The sequence below is a fragment of the Drosophila novamexicana genome, unplaced genomic scaffold (genome assembly GCF_003285875.2).
Source record: "Drosophila novamexicana strain 15010-1031.04,08,12 unplaced genomic scaffold, DnovRS2.1 tig00000564-arrow-pilon, whole genome shotgun sequence".
Lineage (NCBI taxonomy): Eukaryota > Metazoa > Arthropoda > Insecta > Diptera > Drosophilidae > Drosophila > Drosophila novamexicana.
The window spans coordinates 2,481,340-2,505,458 of record NW_020824810.1 but is presented as its reverse complement, the minus strand read 5'-3'; the positions used below and the strand labels follow the sequence as shown (position 1 = coordinate 2,505,458).

At 42.1% G+C, this 24,119-nt stretch overlaps 3 protein-coding genes across 3 annotated transcripts; 1 reads left to right on the top strand and 2 right to left on the bottom strand.

Moving 5' to 3' along the window:
- Positions 1–788: 788 nt before the first annotated feature.
- On the bottom strand, positions 789–4,038 carry LOC115762160 (membrane-bound alkaline phosphatase). Its single transcript, XM_030704277.1, has 3 exons — positions 3,412–4,038; positions 1,304–2,466; positions 789–1,239 (listed from the first exon to the last, which is right to left on the bottom strand). Exons 1-3 carry the CDS (start codon positions 3,485–3,487, stop codon positions 904–906), a joined length of 1,575 nt encoding a protein of 524 aa, XP_030560137.1. The 5' UTR covers positions 3,488–4,038; the 3' UTR covers positions 789–903.
- A 1,374-nt stretch (positions 4,039–5,412) lies between these two features.
- LOC115762161 (odorant receptor 45b) lies at positions 5,413–7,535 on the bottom strand. The gene is made up of 6 exons (XM_030704278.1): positions 7,021–7,535; positions 6,776–6,963; positions 6,075–6,250; positions 5,736–5,834; positions 5,530–5,682; positions 5,413–5,463 (listed from the first exon to the last, which is right to left on the bottom strand). The coding sequence occupies exons 1-6, from the start codon at positions 7,533–7,535 to the stop codon at positions 5,413–5,415; spliced, it is 1,182 nt and encodes a 393-aa protein (XP_030560138.1).
- A 9,079-nt stretch (positions 7,536–16,614) lies between these two features.
- Positions 16,615–17,231, top strand: LOC115762165 (probable salivary secreted peptide). The gene is made up of 2 exons (XM_030704282.1): positions 16,615–16,929; positions 16,994–17,231. Exons 1-2 carry the CDS (start codon positions 16,744–16,746, stop codon positions 17,165–17,167), a joined length of 360 nt encoding a protein of 119 aa, XP_030560142.1. The 5' UTR covers positions 16,615–16,743; the 3' UTR covers positions 17,168–17,231.
- Positions 17,232–24,119: the final 6,888 nt, after the last annotated feature.

The window sequence follows — 24,119 nt, the reverse complement described above, 5'->3', positions numbered from 1 at the left end:
CCCCAAGATTCGTATATAGACATGGGTCAAAAATTACGACCCCCATAACTCGGCCAAATCTCATCCGATTTTCACGAAGTTTGGCTTTTTATACCCTGAACCCATTAAAAATGGGTATAAGGGTATATTGTATTTGTGCGAAAGCCAAATGTATGTAACAGGCAGAAGGAAGCAACTCCGACCGCATAAAGTATATATATTCTTGAACACCAACAATAGCCGAGTCGATCTAGCCATGTCCGTCTGTCCGTCTATCTGTCCGTCCGTCTCTCCGTCCGTCCGTCCGTCCGTCCGTCCGTCCGTCCGTCCGTCCGTCCGTATGTATGAACGCAAGGATGATGCAGATGATGTAGATGCTCCTAGTGCCTGCGCAGATCGAGTTTGTTTCCGATAATCGATAATTTACTCCATTTCCAAGCAATCGATAAAAATCGATATCGATATCCTGTTTTTTGGGCAATTTTGGTAAATAATAAGAGCTTGAGTCACCAAACTTGACATAAAGCTTCTAAAATAGAATATATATATGCATTTGATGTTGGAAGAAGAGGGTTCAGGGTATCGCCTAGTCGGGAGCTTCCGACTAGAACCTCTTACTTGTTAGCTAATAAATCCTTTGAAAACTATTAGATATGGGAATCTAAGCCAAATATATGTTCAATCCTTCCACAATTTAACTTGGAATAGGGAGGGGCTGTGCTCCCTGCGTTACATAGTTCGTGACAGAATCTGCATGCCCCAAATGGGAAGAGTATATAAAACAAAACTGGCATGAGAAGTGCATTTAGCAATTTTGCTCACGTTTTAATTGCATTTCGCCACTCGAATTGACAAAAACAGGCAAATACAACTCCACACACACTCGCACTCGCACACACACTCGCACTCGCACACGCACTCCATCTAGGGCCAGACATTGGCATAGGGTCCGATGGCAGCCGCCCTTGCCATCAGGGCGGGAATGTTGCTCTGCTCATAGTTGCCGCTAAAGTACTGGGCATATGGCCCGGAGGCAAAGACGGCCACGTCGTCGCCACCGTGGGTATCCGCGTTGAGGGGCACCATCGCGGGGCTCACATAGAGCGGATGCTCCGTGTGCTGTTGGGTGATGCGTTTGCGGCCCTCGGCCTTGTTGTAGGTGCCATCAAAACCGGGTCCATTGGCATACGAGAGTATATTGTAGGGCAGCTCGTCGTCGGCCAGCTTATTGGCCAGGCCCGTAATCGCCTGCTCGCGCAGCTGCAAGGATTACCCAGAAGAGAATATAATCAGAGTAACAGGCAAAGTGGACTGGGCAGCTCACCGGGTAACCGTTGATGGTCATGACGTGCGAGTGATCCGAGGTAACCACAATCAGGGTATCCGACTCGTCGGTCATTTCGCGTGCCCGCTGCACGGCGCGCGCGAACTCGGCGGTGTCCTCCAGCGAGCGGCGCGCATAGTTCGAGTGATGCGCCATATCGATGCGTGCGCCCTCCACGAACAGGAAGTAGCCGGCCTCGTTGCGCTGGAGCACGCGCAGCGCCGCCTCCGTCAGCTCGGTGAGCGAGGGATCCGCTAGATGGCTGTTCCTGGGACTGCGTGCCCGATCGCCGTCATAGGGCAGATGGCCGTTGGCAAACAGGCCGAGCAGATAGTCTGTGTTGTCCAGGTCCAGCTCGGTCAGGCCCTTGCGACTCCAGACGTAGCTGGCGCTGGCATTCTGTGCCTGCTTGTCGGCCAGCCAGTCCTGGATCAGATTGCGTCCGTCCTGGCGATAGCCGGGATGGCCCACCTCATCGCGCATGCTGCGGTCCAGAAAGTTCTGCTTGCCGCCACCCAAAATGACCTTTAGCCGCTTGCCCACCTCCCATTCGACCAGCTGGCGGGCGATGTCGATGCTCTCCTCGGGATCACACTGCGCCTCGCTCACCTCCGCATCGTTCTCCCAGTTGCGATCGGCAATGTGGGCATACATGCCCGCTGGAGAGGCGTGTGTGACACGTGCCGTGGTCACAAAGCCGGCATCCTTGCCCGCATCCTGCGCCCACTTGGCAATGCTGTCCACCTGATCCTCAGCCACATAGGCAGCCTTGCAATCGTAACGGGGCACATTCGCATTGACCCCAATGGTGCCATAGTTGCCCTTGACACCGCCCAGATAGGCGGTCGAGGTGCAGGCCGAGTCGGCCACCTGCCGATTGACGCAGTACGTCTTGGCCAGACCCGTGTAGGGGAACTGCTCGAAGTACACCTTCTCGGAGCTGTCGCCCAACAGATTCCGTGTGGCTGTCACCGTGTGCACGGACATGCCATCGCCCAGAAACATGATCACATTCTTCGCCTGCTTCGTTTGCAACGCCTCCAGCGCCGCCAACTTGGCCGCCAGCGTGCTTTGCGCCTTCTCCCGCCAGTAGCTGCTCTCCGTCTCCTGCACGTTCTTCAGTGCCGGCGAGACGCGCGATGCGGAGCGAGCATGTTGTTTGTCTGCAATTGAATGGAGTCTTCACTAATCTTCCCTCTGGCCATGGGCTTATCAACTGGTCTCTATCGATTTATGGCCCCGATAAGCAGCCAATTAATTGCAATCTAAGCTAAAAACAACAAACTTCGTCTAGCTGCTGAAAATGTGTTGTATATTAAATTTAATTCAGCCTAACCATAAACCTTCCTTCCTTCGAGATAAGTGGACGCAATATATATGGGCACCACCGTAAGGTGACCCTGGAGCTGTCAACTGGACGTGTTAGTCGCTTCTCTATGAGTTCAGGGTCTTGGAAGCAGGGTTGGGAATATTTACTCAGTATAAGCGTTTGGTCGCTGGTTCAAACCCAGCAACAATTATCAATTTCAATATAAGTTTATTTAATATTCTTATTTCTAATAACTTTTCTTTATATTTCTTTACAAGCAAAAGGTCGCTGGTTCAAACCCAGCAGAAACTTTGAAGATATTATTGTGAAATGTGTAAATTATTATTCACACACAATCTCGCCTGGGGCTTAAGCTAGAAACCTCCTTCTTCTTTTCCTAAACTTGCCTGGATTCGAACTCGCTTGCGCTTTGTTTATTTGTCTTAATGACTTGAAACACTTCTAACTGGGACTTCATGTTGGAGATTTCATTGTGAAATTTGTAAATAACTCTTCTCACACTGTGTTGCCTGAGGCTTAAGCTGAAAACCTTCTTCTCCTCCTACTCTAGGAACTCGGTAAACACTATCCTAAAAATTCATTCCCAAAAACTTAACTCGAGAGGTAATTGTAGGGCACACTCTTGCTGCACTTCACATTGTCTTTAAAATATTTGAGATTTCTTGAATCTTCCACTGAATCTTCCTTTGAGATTTCTTGAAACTTCTACAGATTCTTCCATTAAGATTTCTTGAATCTTCCACTGATCTGCGGAGAGACGCTCAGCTCTTGAACCCACCTTTTTCGGCTTGAACTACAGCCAGCAGTAGTAGCACGCTGGCTAGCAGCAAACAGATTCTATAATATTGGCCCATTGCACGCTGGACTCTATCGAGTTGTGTTTGCCCAGATCAGCAGGCGTAGTTGCACTGAAAGGTCCGAGTGGACGAGCTGTTCGGTAATCTTGGCACGCACACGTAAATCTAATCAGTGAATTCTACGTAATCGTAGGAACAAAATCAAATCAATTTATGGCTAACACGTTAACTGAAGAGGGGACTCTAGCTCAAGGGCCGGGATCAGTGCAGCATGCAACAAAAACAAAAACAATCAAGTTGCTTGAGTACTTGTTTATATATATATATATGATAAACAACATATACTCTTCTGTGGCATATGCCAAACGATCTTTTCATTCAACGCTTTTTCGATAACTCCTGCAATTTTCTTAATAACGATAAATATCGATTTAGAGACATTGTTTTTTAGGCATATTTCGAGAATTAAAAGAGGTAAATGCGCAAAATTTGGTATCTAGACTCTCATATGGTATATTTAGATAACTCCTGCCATTTTCTTATTATCGATAAATATCGATTATGAGACATTATCTTTAGGGCATATTTCGAGTATCATAAGAGCAAAATGAGCAAAATTTGTAACGTATACTCTCGTATGATATATATATACATATATATTAAAAACGTGCTTATCATTTAACTTTTTTCTGATGAATCCTGCCATTTTCTTGTTATCGATAAATATCGATTTTGAGACATTATCTTTGGGGCATAATTCGAGAATTATAAGAGCTAAATGCGCAAAATTTTAAATGTAGGCTCTGGTATGTTAGTTGCATATAAAGAATATTTAATACTAATGATATTTAGATACTTTCCTTTACTCCTTCCATACCTGAAAACCTTATGACGATCGGACAACAGGCACCGAAGCTAATCAAGAATGTGCGTATAGATAAAAGCTGACTGCAGGGTATTGCCTAGTCGACCACTTTTGATTGTTTTTCAAGCTTTACTTCTCTTTCAACTTCGGCGTGTTAATGTTTGGCTTGCCTTCTTTTCAGTCAAGCTCGTTACGTATACGCTCCATATGCCCGATGGGCAAGTGCTGACCCCTTCGGAGCTGCCCATTTAGTTGGTTTTTAATCAAGCAGCTCACAGAGAGTGTGTGCCATGCTTTGCTTTGTCCTGTTGTTGTCCTCGTTACAGACGTCTTTTGACGTCATCGCCAGCAGCTGTGGAAATGACCAAAAGCCAAATGCAAATTTTCTTATATGAACTCGAGCAAATGCAAATAACCGAGTTGCCCACCTGCTGTGAATTAAATAGAACCTTTGTGCCAGCAGCTAATCCTTTCCAAAGGCTAGAAAAGTGAGTTCACATCAAATTCAGATTGTGCTACAGAATACTTTAATAAAACTTAAACTACAATTTGGCATTAAAAAGAAAGATTGAGGGCAGGAAAGAGAAGGGTTTTTCTTTCTACTCTTCAATATGTTCAAGGGAATGCGTGAAAGGCCGAGTTCGAATCCTAAGAAACGCACTTTTATTATTTCTTCAAAGAATTGACAGAATTCTCCTTTAAAGAAGTTTTTTTTTGTTTCCTCAAAGATTCGAGATATTGTCCTTTCAAGAAGTTTTATTTTTCACCAAAGACTCGAGTTATTCGAGAAGTTCCTTTAAAGAGTTGTAGTTCCCTTCTGGCTTAGACTATTTGAAACAAGCCAAATTCAAGCTTAATTATATAGATACAAGGCAAATATATACTCTGAGATTTTTCAATAATTGATTTCATGTCTGTGCACAATTGAATGGACGAACCTCGCACTTAATCCAACTGATAAACAAGTCGAGTGCTTGAAGAGCTGTGCTGCATACTTTCGGGGCGAGTGTTAAGTGCCACGCCCACTTGGGTGCTATATACATCTCGACTGAGCTTCTTGTTGCAGCTGCTTGTGGCGCCAGCTTGTTGCAATTTTGTTAATCAATTGCGTTGCCCGCTAGAGTATTGTCTTGGCCAGCGCCACAATGGAGCCCGTAAACTTGATGACCTGCAAGTGGAGAAGAAAAAAAAGGCTGAGTCCTTGCTGTAAATCCGGTGGCACACAGGATCGCACCGCTGTAAAGACGGGCAGGGAGGGCGCAAAGAAGGGCACCTGCACCGTAATGGGTCGCTGGGCGCGCAGGATGAGCAGATAGACACGGTGACGCACCGCACGATTCCACAGATACCAATGGCTATTGTAGGCGGCCTCGCCCAGCTCCAGACTCTGTAATGCATAGCCGATACATATATATTATATATATAATGAGCATAACCCACCGCTGTTGACATTTCGGTGCCTCCGTAACAGTAGAGAAATAAACAGGAGCTTACGGTGCCAGCATAGACCACATAGCGTATAATATTGTAGCCGGAAAACTGCCAAAAGTCAAATGAAGGTGAATATTTTGAAGGAAATACATGTATGAGGAGGCTGCCCAACGGGAAGATACCCTAAAGGCAAGGCTTTACCTTTGAAAAGGAATTAAATATCCAAGTTTGTACTTACAGGAAGGGAACTTTTGCTAGTGTATACTTTATAGAATATAGCTATCTCTCTCTCAGAATTATGGTATTAAAGCAGTATATCGATGAATGAATGTGGTATCAAATGCTCACCAGCAGTATATCGATAACACTTGTGGCTATCACCAAGCTGGCCGATAGAAACTGGGCAAAAGTGGGCGCGGCCATAATCACCGAAAAGCGTTGAACAATGCCAACGATCTCATTGTGACGATCGATAATATTTCGCAGCTGTTGGCAGCAACGTTTGCATTCACGTGGACTGGGATCTGCAAGGGGAAACAAGAGCGGAAGCTGAAGGAACTTAGAACTCACCACGAACTGGCTTAAGTAACTGAAAAGGATTAGAACTCACCGCGAAGTGGCTTAAGTAGCTGGAGTGGAGAGTAGAATTCAACTTGAACTAGCTTAAGTAGCTGGAGTGGGGAGTGGAACTCACCTCGAAAAAGCTTAAATAGCTGGAGAGGGAATTAGATCTCACCTTAAACATGATAAGCAGCTGAGGTTGTTCAAGACTCACCTTAAACAGGCATAAATAGCTGAATTGTACATTGAACTCACCTTGAAACGGTCTAAGAAGCTATGGTGGATTAAAATTCACCTTAAACTAGCTTAAATTGCTGAAGAGGGGATTAAAACTCATCTTTAATTGATTTAAGAAGCTGGGGTGATAGAACTCAACCCGAAATAGCTTAAATAGCTAGAGAGGAAGTGAGAGCTCACCTTGAAATGGAGTTACGGTGAATTCGAGCTCCCCTTAAGCCAGCTTAAAATGAGTGTTGATTAGATCTCACCTTGAACTGGTTTCAGTACGCGTTGCAGGTCCATTTGCAGCGCTTTGAGCAGGAATGTTACATAGAGCGTGAAGCTAAAGAAGAAGCCGTCGGTGCCAACAAAGGCATAGACAGTTATTTGGCCGCTCCACGTGGAGTAGAGATAGGCCAGAGGATATAGAGGCAACCGATGTGCCACAGCTGGAAAGCTAAGCGAAGTAGATAAGTTGAAGTGGAGAAATATCAGCGAGACTAATTGCACCTACTGCATACGAAAGGGCATGTCGTATTTGAAGGGCAGCTGACGACGCGCCCACATCTCCCAGATGGAGCGCAGCACAAAGGCGCCCGTATTGATGCAGCCCAACGTAAAGATGAGCATGGCCAGCAACGTGGCCATGCGATAATAGGTACGCTTCAACTCCATTCGCTCCGCATTCCGCTCCTTCTCGGTCAGCTGGCGAATGCGCCGGATGAGGGCGGCGACCTCGACGCGACTGCGCCACATGCAGCCCATCTTGAAGAGCGTCGTCAGGCTGCAGGCCAGCGGGCAGAAGGCATCCATGGCATCCACCGGGCTGGTGCTCATGTAATGCCAACCGAAGCTGAACTCCGCCTGGCAGCAGTGCGCCAGATTCGCAAAGTTAAAGATCAGCCACAACGTGGACCACAAGGTGGACGCCCGCTCGAAGCGTAAACCCAGCAGGCCAAACGAGTATCGGGTCACAAAGAAGAGATGCTTGTCCAGCGGATAGTCGCTGCTCAGATACTTCGGATACATTTTGTACAACTAATTGCGCTGGCTCCAAGCATTTCACTATTTATATTGCCCACATAATTATTGGAGGGGCAGACTTAATAATACGATGCGGGTAAACTTATTAGGCGTCTGTTTTGATGCCTGTTCGGCATATTAAATGGCTTAATTAAGGGCTTGAAAGGATTGAACACCCGCTACGTAATGGAAATGAACGCAAAGCTGCCTCTAAGCGAAACGTATCCATATAATCATACACTTCAATGTAAGTTGAACAGGTGGAAATTTAAAACAAAAGTCATATAATTAGTGAAAGCTAAAGAAGTCTTTGAATCTGAATTTATGTAACCAGATATAAGAAGGAGAAGGAAATCAGAAGAAGGAAAGGGGCATAAAATGGTAGAGAAATGGGGGCAGAGAGAGAAAGATAGAGAGATCGAGTTCAAGAGAATGCATAATCAAAGAATGATCCATAATTCACGACAAAGTTGACTTGATGAGAATCGCATATAGAGGCCCTCTTTGAAGAAACGTTCGCATCAAAGAAGAAGGAGAGAGGAACAAAATGAGAGAGATAGGGAAAGAGATCGAATGCAAAAGAATCCATAGCCAAGGAATAAAGACCTACAAGACTAAATTGACTTGATGAGAATCGCATATAAGAGCCCTGTTCAAAACTTGCCGAGAGAGAAAGAGATAGAGAGAGAGAGGGAGAGAGGGAGAGAGAGAGAGAGAGGGAGAGAGAGAGAAAGACGAAGAGACCAAATTCAAAAGAATCAATATTTAAAAAATGAAGAGCTGCAAGCCTAAGTTAAATTCATGAGAATCGCATATAGAGGCCCTTTTTAAATGATATTTTATTGTTACAAAATTAACTCTACTGAGCTTATTTTGCATCAGGAACTGTTGCGTTCCGAATACCAAATTGTATTTATGCTTTTTTCTTTAACTTGAAGACTTAAATTGAAATCTAGAGTCCGAAAAGTGTGCAACGAATTTTGGATTTCCGTTCGCAATCGCATTTTTTCCCACAATGTTAATTAAGGCGCAAGTCGTGGCATAAATCTGCAGGTTCTTGAACCCAATCAAACCTGAAGAGCTGTCGAATATATAACAAAAACGAAACGAGGAAGAGCATCAACATCTGTCAGGCGATTGGAATTTCAAATGGAGCCACACGAGTGCTACAATTCCCGATTTATATATAGATATTTGTGGGTCACTATGTTTTTGCTGCCCTTTTCAGAATTCTTTGCGTACGAACGACTTTTGCATGCGCACATTTCTGATTTATGTTGATTTCTGTGCATATCAATTGGCCAGAGGAATTTATGCATGCAGCTCAAGCAAATCGAAATGAAATTCACAAAAGATATTCAATTAGCCCGGCTAAGCGTGGGCTTCATTAAAGTAAAGACAAAGCACTTTAATAAAAATGTATCTGGAAGAGTGGAGAAGATTAAGACTTTGGAGATTCTGATAAAGGATTTGATTATATTATCTATTGTTCCGACTTGGCAGCTTAAAAAGGGGTATTCAATCTACCTTAACCTTTTTATTGGAACGTCAATCCAGTCAATATAATTGCGCCCTGGTGCACAGCTTAGTATACTCAGTATGGTATACTCCTGAGGATCTTCTTCTATCCTTTACTCATCGTAACCCAAGCACACTGTCATATTCTGAGAGCACTATCCTCTTCTGAGGGTTCTTTCCTTCATATATCCTATCCTGAGGATACAATCCTATACGTAGAATACTATCGTATCTGAAGGATTCTGTCCAATCCCTAGAACACAATCATATACTCAGAATAAGATTATATTTTATCCTCAGCATACTTTCTTATCCTTAGGATACGAACACTATCCTCTTCTGAAATAACTATCCTATTTTGAGGATACACTCTTATTCGGGGGATAATATCCTATTCTGTGTGGATTGTATCCTAAGGATAGAATATGATCTTTACACTCAGAACAGCACGCTAAGATTATATCTTATCCATAGAGTACTATCCTATTCGTAGAATACAAACTATCTTATTGTTTCCAATTCTAAAAACCCTATCTCTTTCTGATGATTTACTCCAAGGTATTGTATCCTATCCTAAAGGTACAAAACTATCCTGAGATAACCATCCTAACCTGAGGATTCTATCTTATCCTGAGGACACAGTCTATTCGGAGAATATGCTATCCTGGGGATTATATTCTATCCTCAGGATACAGAATTGGATCCTAGAAATATATCCTAAACATACACTATTCTATCTTGAGGATACAATCCTTTTACTATCCTATACTGAGGATTCTATCATATCTTTAGGCTACTATCCTGTGCTCAAAATAGCATCATACGGATTCTATCTATTCCTATCCTTAGGATACAATCTCAGCCTGATTTTACTATCTATCCTCGTATTTCAATTTTATCTTGCTTGCCTTCACACATTCTCATAATAGTTTCTCAAAAGACTTGTTTGCAGTCTTGATTTGAAATCAACAATTTGGTTTGACATTCGAAGATTTTGACAGCTGCTGTCAACGTCAGTGTCAAGCTGTGCTAACTGCCCAGCTGCATGCATTTTTAATCAATTCCCAAGCACACAGTTTGCCCAACTGTACCACGCTGCGTATACGCAATCAGAGGTGTGCTTATTGATTTTCCTTCTTTTTTTTTTTGCTTATTGCAAGTGTGCAAATTGTGACTTCATAGTTTTGACAGCCAGCTGCGCCAGGCTAACTATCGATTTTGCATAAAGGACACACATCAGTCGCGCACATCCTTGATGGCCAATATGCAGGCGAGCTGTTTCGGTTTTCTGCTGATATCATCGCCTCAAAATACTTTTGTTTGCCTTTAGCTACCCCCAAAATGCCAGGCGAGGCCAGAGCCCCACCCAACCACCCAGTCGCCATTCTGTTTCTGACTTTTATGACAAGAGTCAAATAAACGAACTAACTCACGCACACACACACAGATACACATACACATTTGCACACACATACACCCAAAAGCCCTCACACACACTTACACACCCACACACACACAGCCCAGCGACAACCCTCGAGGCGTTGAAAATGTTTCTGAATGCTCTCACATGCTTTTCATTTCAATACCCAATACCCTTTAAAAAATTGCTAAGCACAGGGTATATTGCCATGGCCGAGTCTTTATGCACATTAAATTTTCAATCAGGTTGAATTTAGCTTTAATCAGGTCTATCTATATGTCTATATAGCTGCTCGAATATACAGCATTGGTGCAGAAGTAAATAATGGGATTTTCGAATCTTTTGCCTCTTTACTTCAAATCGATAAATATCGATCTTACGCTATCTTTGATATTAAGGCAACTGGAGGCGAGAACCTGGGTATATTTCGACTCTTAGCTCCGAATATGTAGGATTAATTTATATAGAAATAGTTTTTTTTGCGTTTTGTGTCCTAAAAGGGTATCTGCTAGTCGTGCGCTCACAACTGCAGCTGAAGCTCAACTTGTTTAGCTCCTTTTCATAGCCTTTGCCAAGGGTGTTATCATTTTGTCTCTAAATGTGTAACGCACAGAAAAACACATCATCGGCCCTATAAAGTATATATATTCTTGATCAGTATCAGCAGCCGAGTCGATATAGCCTCCATGTCCGTATATCTGTCTGTTTCTAGGCGAACTAGACTCTCAGTTTTACAGCTATCGTCATGAAACTTTCCATACGTCCCTTTTTCTGTTGCATGCAGCACATATGTCGGAACTGGCCAGATCGGATCACTATATCATATAGTTGCCAATGGAAGAATCGGTCCAAAAGTAGTTTCTTGTATGAAAAACTTTTTTGTTTTTCAAGATATCGTAACCAAACTCGGCAATTATTAGCTTTACTATTCTCCTCATATATATGCAAAATCCTATCAACATCGGACCACTTATCATACAGCTGCCATAGGAAAGATCGCTCAAGCATGAGGTTCTTGTATGAAAAACTTTTGTGTTTATCAAGATATCTTAATCAAACTCGACATTTCAAGGTTTCACTTTGCGTCTCATATATATGCAAAATCTTATCTACATCGGACCTCTATATCATATATCTGTCATAGGAACAATCTGTCGAAAATTAGTTTCTTGTATGAAACACTTTTTTTGTTCGGTTCGGCCTACAAGGGTATTACATCTGCGACGTGACGAAGCTGCACCTTCCTGCTCGTTTTATTTTGGCGTCGGCGGCGTGGACGTCATGCATGACACACCCTGTTAAGCAACCCTCGCAGCTGGAAGCGCTGCCTGGAAATGATTGTGTAATGTCCTCTCGCTGATGCTGCTGCTGTTGCTGCTGCTGCTGCTGATGATCCTGCAGCTGGGCGAGAAAGCAGGCCAACGTGTCAAGTGGAAAACTCAACAACAGGCAGCAGTAAACCAGTTTTCTGATGTTGCTGCTGCTGCTTCTTCTTCTTCTTGCCCTACTTTGGTGGGCCGCGAAAAACGCGAAAAGCGAATCGAGTTTTTCCCCGACACTGAGTCACAGGTTGATTTGCCTCAAGGCCCGTTTTGGCCATTTGCCAAATGGGATTTCACACGCTTCCTTTGCCGCATCAACTCCCCTCTAACAGCCACCCCTCCACCTCGTAACCTCCGTACCCGCCCGGCCCTCCAGAGCTTTGCTTGATCAATTATTAAAACTCGCGCAGTTTTGCAGCGCTTTATTTTTGGAGGCAACTTCATTTGCATGGCCTGCATAAATGATAAGGCGCTTGTGGGTCATAAATCCGCTTGGAATGACTACCCCCACAGCCCCTCCTCTTTATCGCCAGTTGGCACATCATTTTGGTGACATTCCGCTTTGGCCTGACCCACATATGTCGCATTGGCACACAAGCTGAGCGCGGGGGGGTGGGGGAGGGATAGGGGGGTGGGCTCTTTAAACTAATGCTGACAGGCCTCATGTTAATGTCCATTGCGATAAGCGCCAACAACAACAACTGCAGCGACGTGCAACGTGCCCAATCCGATAAAATGCCCTATCTAGAAATTCTCGAGCAATTCTCAATAGGTCGCATATGGTTTTGGTTGAAGGGAAAAACAATTGGAGGGTATCAATTTGTGTATGATAATTGTGGTAAAGTGTTGATAAGACATTGGGGGTATTCCCTTTTACAGGCATTTCTTTCTAAGAGTAGCTGTAGCTGGAAATAGCCCTAGTAATCCGTTGTAAAGCTGTATAAAGAGCAGAGATAAACTTTAGGAGTATTCCCTTCTTTAGATAATGAAGAAAAAAAGACTTATTCCTCTCTAAGAGTTAGGGGAAAAGGCAGTGAAGACACAACAAGATAAGGGGTATTCCTACTTTACTTTAAGCGAATGACGAACTAAGGCGAAATTAAAGGGATACAAAGAAATTGCGTATTATAGCTATTCCCTTTCACAGATATTGCAAATAATAAGAGGTATTCCAGTCTAAGAATACCTGTTGTACGGAATACCCACAATATTCCTTTGTTCAAGTCTACAAAAAGAAGGGATAAGCATATTGGGTATATTCCCTTCTATAGATAATGAGGACAGTAAAAGATATTGCTGACTAGCTGTACAGCAGAAGGGTATTAAGGGTATTCCTACTTTACCTGTCGAAAGATGTGCCCCACATATTCCTTTGTAAAAGTATTGAATAAGAAGATAAACTAAATAGAAATATAGAACATTATGGGCATTCCTTCTGACTGAGGGATAAAGGAATACCATAAATTTCTGCCATGCGAACTGAAACTAAAATACGCAATTCGCAACGAAGTAATGAGTGTGACTCTGGCTATCATGAGAATGAGGTTATGATGGACATAACCTTAATGTCAGCTCATATATATGCATATATATATCTGTATATATATGTATGTCTAGATTTTCCTTGACTTTTCCCATGTGCGTCCTTGTTAGCTTTGCAATCGGCAATTAAATTGCAACACGCTGTAAAAACTGACTCGACTCGACTCGAGTTGAGTTGAGTTGAGCGCAATTTTAATTTGCAATGCGGCGTTAATTATAATTAAAACTATTCAGCTAAACAAATATGTGCCCGAGACGCGCGACAGGGCCATAGACTATATCTATATCTATCTATATATATATCTATATATATATATGTATATAGATATAATATATGCATGGGTTCAAGCATGACACAATTGAATTTTGTGAGCACTTCGCGGCACTTTGCAAGCCCCCTCTCCCATCTCCAACCCTGGCTCAACCACCCCCCCCCCCCCCCCTTCTCTCTGTCTTCCGCTCCCCCTCGCAAAGTGACGTGACATAAGCTAAATTGTTTTAAATTTTTGTTGAATCCGCTTCAGAAATGACTGCATAGCATTGAGCTAGCGCATTATCTATCTAGAGTCTAGTTTGTATGCCCTAGCAGAGAGTACATTAACTATGTCTTGGATTATGACACTGCCTCTTGCCTCTCAGAAGATTGAAGGTCTCCAACCTGTTCTTAGATTCTCTTGCATTTAATTTTCGCATTATCTGACCTAAGCCGGATATCTCAGATTCCTTATAGATGTGATCGAGCTGCCCTTATCGGAGGAGGAGTACTCATAGCTGAGTTGAGCCTGCTTTTTCGTCGGAACGCATTGAACTTCCCAACTCGGAGATTGAGTTGGGGTTGTTAGTTTCTTTAGCTTTATTTCATGTTCCTATATAAGGCTTCTATAAATATTACTGATTAGCAGAGGCTATAAGCCTCTGTATAAAAAAGCCTCTCACTTTTCAAGCCAACTAGTAGAAGTTTCTTTGGGCAGACTCGGGTAGATAACACCCCTATATCATATCAAAATTCAGTTATTGCTTTAAGTATTCGTTCTTTTCTAACATATACCTCCTTCGATTATAATCGAAGCACAATATGAAATAGCTGCCTTAGGAACCACCCATCTCTCACCCATCTGCAAAGTCATAAATCTCTTAGAGTATGCAAAATTCGGTCTACTCTCTGCAAATTTAAGCAAAAATCCATATGTTCTCTCTTTGTTAGGGCATTTAAAGTACGTCATACTTTTCGTATTTTCTGCGGCTTCTAATTGAAGTGTCTGCGTTGTTGAGCAGCTGTCATGTGGTTGGGTTTCGTCTGCGGATCTTTCAAAGAAATCGAATCGCCAGCTTCTGCTGCTGCTGCTGCGGTCAATAGTGCACGACATAATTGCTGATTGAATGCGGCTGTCATCAGCTGACGTCAGGCCCCCAACTGATTAATAGCAATTAGCCGGGCTTCCATATACAACAATGGGCCACATGAAACCCAAGTAATATTGCTGTAAATTCCGGGTTTGGGTCTAGCCACAAGGACTCTGGCACATATAACACATATATGCATGCATGTATATGTGGTATATGTCTGGCAAATCGAAGGCACGCAAGCTGAGGACAAGTCACGCCAACATCTACGTATATATACTCTTATATGTATGTGCATACATGCTTCTCAGACATTTAAGTCGTCTCGGCTAGGAAATGGGCTACCCCATTTTGGCGCCATAAATCTGCAGCTCGCCATGACGCATGTCGCGAGCAATTCGACAAATGGCTTCAAAAAGCACAAAACAGTGCGCTCGGCTGGGTGTGCACGACTAGCAGATACCCTCATTCAGCTACAATCATTCAAGCTTTGACATATTCTGTAACTGTGTAAGCTAGACTAAAGTCTACCTGCAAAAAAGTCCCGAGTTATGCAGAAAAGACTGAATGTAGTAATCGATTTTAAGCGATAACTCAGAAAGCGATAAAGTTATCGCTGATTTGAATCAAGCTGGTTTAGCGTGTGCCTTGATAAGATGTGCAACCAAAATTTCAAGTCTCTAACTATAATAGTTCCCGAGTTTCCGAGATTCAAATATACGGAGAACAGATGGACAGCGGGACCTTGGTCAGACTCGCTGAGCTATATGGCATTGAAGTAGCCTCCCAAGCACATGCACCAAACGTTATACCCCTTTTACCCTTTTTTAGTGGGTATTGGATATAGGAAAACTGGCGCAACACTCGCATAAAAGTTTATACTCTCGCGTGTCGCACAATGGAAAACTATTTGAATATTGCTTTAAAGTGTACACATTTTCCTGGTATAGCAACAAAATAAATCTGTTTGACTTGTTGCCCGTGTGGCACGACAGTTTTGAGACTCAACAAAAGTTTGCTCTCTAAATAAGACTTTTGCTAAACTCTTCTTGTTTGATGTTTTCTCAATTCTTCAGCTCTTAACTCATGATATTCTCTGTGCCAGCTATCGACAAGTTGTCTATAGTTCAGTCAAGGTATGAAATTGAAACTAGGGATTTTACCTAAATCTTGGATATGGGATGTGGAAAGATAGCTTCAATTTATCTGTTTGTTGCAACAGCTTGTCGGTTGGCCTAGGGTAACTCTTAGTCGTTCACTCCCTACTGAGCACTCATATTTCATTTACTGTTGTTATTTCTTGAATATGTTCTGCGATTCAACCGTTTCTCAACACTATTATCCAAGTGTGTGTGCCTCTTGTAAGTTCTTACAACACCAATTTTTAGTTTTGTCAGAGCTTCAGAGTTATACAACACTTCCATACATTAAGGTTCTCTTAACAACACTCATTTCCAGTGTTCTACAAGACAAATAGTGCTACAGTTTTTCTCTCGAGCCGAACCCTAAACATTTCGTAGCCAATCTCCTTGTTACAACAGCTTGTCGCTTTACTAAGGGTAACTTCTAGTCGTTCTCACCCGACTGGTGCCTTCCTATTTGCTTTTACGTGGAATTTCCAATGTTTAAACAGTTTACTTTGCTAAATTTAAACCACATTTTATCTGCTCAAGAGCTAGATAATATAACAATACTTAAGAGACAAGGAGAGAGGAGCGAGAAAAAATGGAACTTTAGTTAATTAATTTTTACAACTGGGGGAATGTCTATTTATATAGCGTAACATCTAGTATTGTGCTCTTGCCGATATCAGCTGAACATATGGAATTTCAGTTAGATATTTTGAGCTCGATAAAAGTGTTGTGCGCAAATAATTGGAGTGAAGCGTCATATCAAATAAATATAATAATAACTCGTGTCTATTTGGGGGCCTCAACTTAAGTACCTGGCCTGCAGTTTATCAGGCCGATAGGTATTGTCTTCCAATTGGTTTTTCGCAATAAAAGGGCAAACGCGAATTTCCGCCAAGACATTCAACTCGACAGTATTCTTCTGGCACAAGAGAAACATGAATTCCGTAACTCTGGTGGGCCTGGTGGTGCTCTGTTGTTTATTTGTGACATCCGCGTATGCCGGCAACGATTATCTCTGGGGCGAAATCGGACCCAATGACTATCAACTGGCCAAGGATACCGTTTCGAAGGCCTTCTTTTTGGGCCTCGTACAGACCAAGAAATACGTGTTCAAGCAGTCCGTGCGTAATATCCCACAACTATTCGAATTGGCTTTATATTTAACGTTTGATAATCTCCTGCCAGAATAACCTCGATGCCCTGACCATCACGGCCATTAGGGTCACCGACAAGAAGAAGAGCAACGGCGCAACAGCCGTGCTGACCGCGGGCGGACCCGGCTCCAAGGGCGCCACCATTCAGTTCACCTCGCAGCGCGGCTATGGCATCAAGGATCTGGTCGAGATATGGGGCCGATAAAACGGGCTTGCTAACAAGCCTAAAAGTATGCCAAATCTCGGAATAAAGCTTCAAGCATTTGATATTCGGTGTGTTCTCTAATCTAACCTCTGAATGACATTGAAACTTAACAAGTGTTGCCAGCTGCTGACATTTGCTACAGTTCCAGTGTTGGGAAAGTCCAAACAGAAATCGAAAAACTAAAGCTGCGTTTCACGTCTTTTGTGTGTTCTCAATGGCATTGTTGCTTATAATCCGACCTCCAAATGACATTTAAGGCAGAAAAGAGTTGCCAATTGCTACCGTTCCAGTGTTGGTAAAGTCTAAACAGATGGTTAAGTGTTGTAAATAGGAAAACTAAAGCTGCGCTTTACGTATTTTCTGCAGCCAAACTATAAAATCTTTCGCTTAGATAATCAGAATTTATATAAAATAGCAAACAGCTTAATTTATGTTAGTTTGAGTGTTGAAAAAGTCCAAGCAGTGCTGGAAAAGGCTTTGTTAAAGCACAGCTAGAGAATAACTTATGCCAGCCAAAGTGATTCCACAAGTTTTAGGTTTCTAAATATACCCATTGATTAAATTTGTATAAGCTTTCGTGCTGAAAACGTCCAAGCAGTGTTGGAAAAGGCCTTGTTAAACAGTGCGAAGCACAGTCATAGGCTAAATAATGCCAGCCACATGGATTCCACAAGTTGTTTGACGCACAGAATACCCACTATTTAAATTTGTATTAGTTTTAGTGCTGAAAAAATCCAAACAGTGTTGGAAAAGGCTTTGGTAAACATTGTGAAGCCAGCCAAATGGGTTCCACAAGTTTTATGACGCACAAAGAGTCAGTTTTTGAATATATTTTTGTCTGAGCTCAACTGGTTTTTTGCTAGAATCTACAGTTGCGGGCATCTAATCCCATTTATCAAAGTCTAGACGCTGCTGGCCATATATATTTATGTATGTTTACTCGACACGTATGTGTGTGTGTGTATCTGATCCCACAAAGGCACTCGAAACCGAGCACAGAAAGAGAGACACACACACACACACACACACAACTCGTCGCTTCAAGGCCAACTTCTTATTAAATGCCAAAATGTGAGCGTTTGTATGGAATAGAAACTACAAGATACAGCTACAGCGCCAGCTACAGATACAAGATACAAGATACACGCTGCAGCTTTAAGCCAGAGCAGGATTATATTTACAGCAGGCCAGGCTTCTTCGATATGTAAATCTAGCTTGGAAGAGAACAGCTAGATACAGATACATTTAGAGATACAGATACATTTGTAGATACAGATACAGCTGCAAAATGGCGTCATCTGCTGTCAATAAGTTGTATCTGAACGTACTTTGGAGTCAAACGCGCTGCGCTAATGAGTAACAGTCTCTATATAGGTATATATATTTATAGAGTATATATTTATATAGCCAGGCATATAGATAGATCTGTCTGTTTGTATTTACGTCGTCGTCGTCGTCGTCGTCTAACTTAAGTTGCTGCGCCCAAGGTCAGCCGCCTGGCTCTGAGAAACTTTGCTGTGTTAGTCAGGGCCCCCCTCCGTTTGGAAGACCTTGGCGCAACATGCCCGTTAATCTCTGAACAATCCAGTAAACTTCAAGTTTCAATGCAAAATTTCAAATACAAAACACACACACACACGCACACACGTATTAATTATACATGACTGGCCGTACGTGATTTCATGGCAACTCGTTTTCTCAGGTTCTCTCAACTGCAAAGTTGGCTAATAATTCAAATAAATTCAAGTCCAAAGAATGCAATATCGTCGTATTCCACAAATACCTATATATATATATATGTAGCGACAACTAAATGTACCTGACTTTTAAGCAAATCCAGCCGAACAAATATAATTTATTCCATTTTCTATACTTTTTCTTTTTTCATTTACTGTTTTCATTATTTCTTGAATATGTGCTATGATTCAACCGCTTCTCAACACTATTAACCTGTTTTAGATTTTCTCAACACCAATTTTTAGTGTTGTTAGAGCTTTAAAGTTATACAACACTACCATTTCATTATAGATGTAATTGATATTTGATTGTATAGATAGTTTTCCATCTGCTCTGCTCTTCCCAACACTAATTGCCAGTGTTATACAAGCTAAATAGTGCTGCAGTAATTCGTGTTTTCTCTTAGTCTATTCTATGCTAATCGCAAACCTTGTTACACACACACACACACACACACACACACACACACACACACACACACACACACACACACACACACACACACACACACACACACACATATGCAAATCGGTTCCATTTGAATGCCTGATTTAATGTCGTCAGAATCCACATTTGTCCCATGATTAACTACCACAAAAAAAAAATCTGAACAAAGCATTTTATATAATTTCTAAATAATTGAAAGGGGAAAATTGCATCATCAACAACAATAATAAAAAAAAAAAACCAACTCAAATGCATTCTTACAATTGCTGAGAATATAATTTGAGGGCGGCAAATGAAAATATTTAATATATATATATACACATACATACATATATGTATAATAGTTGCCGCCTCTTAGCCACATGATCAGCGATCCGTTGGCCGCATCACTCACCAACCACACACACACACACACACACACACACACACACTCGCACACCCATACATAAAGCACCCCAAACACACAAAATTCCCCTTGCACAGGTCTCACCTGTCCGGCTGAGTGTGCGTGTGCATGTGTGTGTGTGTGTGACATGGTGTAAAACTTGTTTATTTGAAATTGAACGAATGATTCAATTTCTAATTCGAATTGGTTTTTGCGCGTACGTTTAGCAGCCTTTTGCTAATTGGACAATGTGCCCAGGTGTTGGAACGACTCTTCCAAAGCTTTTGGGCCATGTTTCAATTGATTTCTTAATCAACTTTTGTCAGCGATAAAATGCATACACATACATACATACGTGCATATACATACATACAAAAGGGTCTATTTGTTTTGCTCTTCTAAGCACAAGAAAAAAATTATTATTTTCTATTTCTACCCATTGTAGTTTTTTTTTTTTTTCTGTTCGTACACAAAACATACACAGGCACACACACATGCGTGCATGTGCGTGTATGCTGTCTCATTGGCAGACTTAGCAACAAGACAACAGCAACATAACATAGAAACCGACTGAGCGACCGTTTGTGTTCTGTTCATAGTCGTCGCGTCGTAACGGTTTCATCGCTTGCGTCGCCAGCTCTTGCTCTTGATAAAGCGTATGCGCGCGACAGAGCTAGAAATATTTATGCGTACGCTTGCTTGTCTGCAAATGTGTGTGTGTGCTTGCGTGCGTATGCGTGTGCTTCTGGTGGAATGATAAAATGTGTAATAAAAAAAAACGTTTCCAAAAAGCTGTTTAAAAGAGAGCATATTTTTTATTTTGAATTTTAGTTAGCAAAAAGTTTACAAACATATTCCAGCTTAAGAGTAGGTAATTTTAATTACTAGAATCACACAACTGTTATTTTCATTTGACACAATTCCAGGTTGACAGTTAATAATTATTAAAGATTTAACATGTTGATACGCCCGCAATTTGTATAGGAGAGAGAAAAAGACTGACTATATAAAAAGCACAGTGAGTCCCCGTCTCGCTCCCACATAGGTTGCAGTACGTTGATAAAAACCGCTCACAGCTCGCACACGCTGCCATGTTGTTAATAGGAGACAGCAGACAGCAGCAGCAGCAATTGGGTGGAAAAACTTGTAAAACAAATACACGAAAAGCGCGAAGCGAGCGGGAAAAAATTCCATTAGATTTCTGTAACGTTTACCCATGTAGTTTGCCGACGCCAAAAACGCGGCCAACTTTGTTCGCTGTGCAGCTGCAAATGGCGCGAGCAACTGCCGAAAGCAGCACACGAACGAAACTCGACGAAAAAAAAGCCAACTCAACGAACGCGAGTCTACGAAACGAAAGCGCTTCGTTAGAATTCGCGTCTGTATGTATGTATATGTGTGTTTGTGTCTGTTTTGTGTGTGTTGGGGTTTCATAAATTATGACGTTGCCCGAGCTTTTTTCTCTTTCGAATTTAGGTGAAGAAATATGTAATCAAGTACATACACACATGTACAAATTTTTCAGACTTGCCGTCATCCGATAATAAAAAGCACATGCAAAGGCCATTCGAACCATGTCGAAATAAATGTGTTTAATCAACGAGCTAACGTGCTGGTGACGTTAAAGCGAGATGGCAACACTTTTCGTTTCTTCCCTTTACTCTACGCCATTTGTAAGTTGCGTAATTGTCGGTCGATTCAAAAAATGTGTCATTCAAGTTCCTGGTTTCTCGTCAAAAACGGCGCCTCTCTTTTGTGTCATCTATTCTTTTCATTTTCCATTCTTTTGTGCAAGGCAATTGCGCGCGAGTTTACGTAATGCGCGGGCTTTTGCTTCATTTCATTTTGGAAGTTTCGTACACGTTTTTCTCTTTTTCTCGTTTTTTTTTTTCTTCAGTTCTTATTGCTCACATGATACACATGGTGTAAATCGTACACACACACACATATGCATACACATGTACATGTCGTGTCTGTCGTTTCAGGCAAAGTTCACTCGAAAAAACCACCACCAACAAAGCGCTGCGCCACTGAACCACAACCACCACCAACCGCCGCGCCACTTATTTGACTATTTTCGACGTTAGCAACAACGGATTCTTTTGCTAGCAGCGTTGAGTAGTTGTTTTTTTTTTTTTTTTTGTTGTTCTTTTGTTGGTGCTCTCCTTTGGTTTTATGTTTTTTTTTTTTTCACTTGATTGTATTTTTGTTGAGGCGCTTGAAGCGCACAACGAACCGCACGGTCCAACGTTCAACGCACGAATGAATCGACAGAGACGCCAGCGACAGCAACACGGCGGCAAACCAGTTTTATATAAGCCCGCGCGTAAGTACAGTAAATATAAGCTGTATACGTGTATGTATTATTTTGTGTGAATGTGTGTATGTGTGTATGTGAGCGCCTACGAGAGCAGCGCTTCAAGCTTCGTGAAAGCTTTTTGCAATTGTACATAAGCGAGAAGATGTGTGTATGTATTAGTGTAGTTTTGTCGTTGACACACATTCAATTTGTGGTTGTTGTTGTTGCTCTTTTATATGCTTTTTTTTGTGTGTGTGTGTGTGTTCTGAATGTGTATGTACATACATATGTATGCAGCTTTGTAGTTTTGTAGCTCTGACACGCCACTTGGCTAAAAATTTTCCGTCTTTGACGTTTTCCATTGAAACGCAATGAAAAGATTTGTATCAAAGTTGAGTTAAAAATGAAAAAAGAAAAAACCCTGACTTTATGATTAGATAAATTGCAAAGATAACACCGACCAGAGCAGCGGAGTGGGCGTATGCAAAAAAAAAAAAAAAAAAATAGCTTGATGAAAACAAATCTAATTAGAAAACGTGCAGTTGTGTGGTAGAAAGTGTGCCAGCGAATGCCTGTGATTAGTTTATGGGCAGCGGGGTGGGCGAGGGGTGGACAGTGACCGCAGGAAGCACTCAGCGTGCATATACATACAGACGAACATAAAAATACATATGTATGTATATGTGCTTGCCAATCAGCGAGTGTGTGTGTGTGTAAAAAGTGTGTCATCACTTTGCACAGCTAGAAAACTTGTTATTTACAACAGCAACTCAACGAAAGGCAGCAATAACAGCTTTGCTTTTTTTTTCGCTGCATTGCAATTCTCTGCTTCTTCTTTGCTTCTTCGTGTTCACTTCTTGTGCCTACCACATTGCACATGTTCACACACACACACAAACACACAGACGAAGCTTTTGTATGCGCGCTAAGTGCAAACTAGAAACCGAAACTGGGTTATTGGTGCAAATGCGCGCGCGTTTTTTTCTTCAACCTGCTTTGCCCCCCCCCCCCCCCCCCCACGCTGTTAACTTTGCCTTCGTTAAGTAGCTCGTGTTGTTGTTGTTGCACTTGTCATGTGAAAGCTGCAGCTGCAGTTGCAGTTGCAAACATCAAGTGGGCGGAAATTGCATCAAATGACTAATTTTATTGTTCTTCTTCTTGTTTTTGTTATTGTTGCCTATTGCTGTACGCTTTGCTTAATGATGACGACATCAACATGAAGAGAAACGAAAATCAAAACCAGTTCCAAAAGGCGAAACAAAACTTTTGGCGATGACGCCACAGCTGCCATATTGTTGTTGTTGTTGTTGTTGTTGTTGGCCTTATTGCGTTTTATGTTTTATGCTCAAAATTAAAAGCCACGCAACTCGTTCAACGAAAGAAAGCTGCCGCAGCATTTGTTGCCACTGCCCCCCCCCCTCCCCCTTGCACCCCGCGGCCCTTTTCTACGACTCATGTGTGCATGTTTTATGACTCTTTGGACTTTGCCTTCTTTCTTGCCGCCTTTACGAGCGAAACGTGTGTTGCATGTGATTTCATTTGGTTTTCAGCCATGTTTACGTTTAACCACAAACTGGCCAAATGCCGAGACAAAGAAGAGATCATTTTGTTGTTGTTCTTCTTCTTGTTCTTTTTTTGGGTTAAAAGTTAATGCGCTCTTCCAGCACGATCGCATTTGGCTGCTCGGCAATCTTTCAATTGCAATCTACACGCAGTGCCCCTCTCCTCCCTGCCCGCGTCAAGCAGCATCATACAGAATGCTGTTAATGGGTAAAAGGGAATTTTGTTGGGAAATTCTGAAAAATTCCCAAAATGACTGAATGCCAAGCGGAAATGTATTAATAGGAATGTATGCATGTATGCATGTACGCATGTATGCATGTATGCATGTATGTATCTTTCTCACTCTTTCGTTAACCTTATAAAATGATGTCAAACCTTAATTTATTCTTGACCCATTTTAAATCTTTTCTGACTAGTTCCTGTTTCTAACTATAAACTTAAACAGATGTTCTTTTTAGAAAGTTTTTTCAGCTCATAAAACCTTGCGTCTTTGTTTGTCAATTCAGGTTGTTGTCACATCA

Coding starts and splice junctions, on each gene's coding strand:
- LOC115762160 (XM_030704277.1), bottom strand. CDS start 3,487: ATGGGCCAATATTATAGAATCTGTTTGCTGCTAGCCAGCGTGCTACTA. Junction 2,467..3,411: donor TGTAGTTCAAGCCGAAAAAG/GTGGGTTCAAGA, acceptor ATTCAATTGCAG/ACAAACAACATGCTCGCTCC. Junction 1,240..1,303: donor TGACCATCAACGGTTACCCG/GTGAGCTGCCCA, acceptor TAATCCTTGCAG/CTGCGCGAGCAGGCGATTAC.
- LOC115762161 (XM_030704278.1), bottom strand. CDS start 7,535: ATGTATCCGAAGTATCTGAGCAGCGACTATCCGCTGGACAAGCATCTC. Junction 6,964..7,020: donor GACATGCCCTTTCGTATGCA/GTAGGTGCAATT, acceptor TACTTCGCTTAG/CTTTCCAGCTGTGGCACATC. Junction 5,464..5,529: donor CCCTGCCCGTCTTTACAGCG/GTGCGATCCTGT, acceptor CTCCACTTGCAG/GTCATCAAGTTTACGGGCTC.
- LOC115762165 (XM_030704282.1), top strand. CDS start 16,744: ATGAATTCCGTAACTCTGGTGGGCCTGGTGGTGCTCTGTTGTTTATTT. Junction 16,930..16,993: donor AATACGTGTTCAAGCAGTCC/GTGCGTAATATC, acceptor ATCTCCTGCCAG/AATAACCTCGATGCCCTGAC.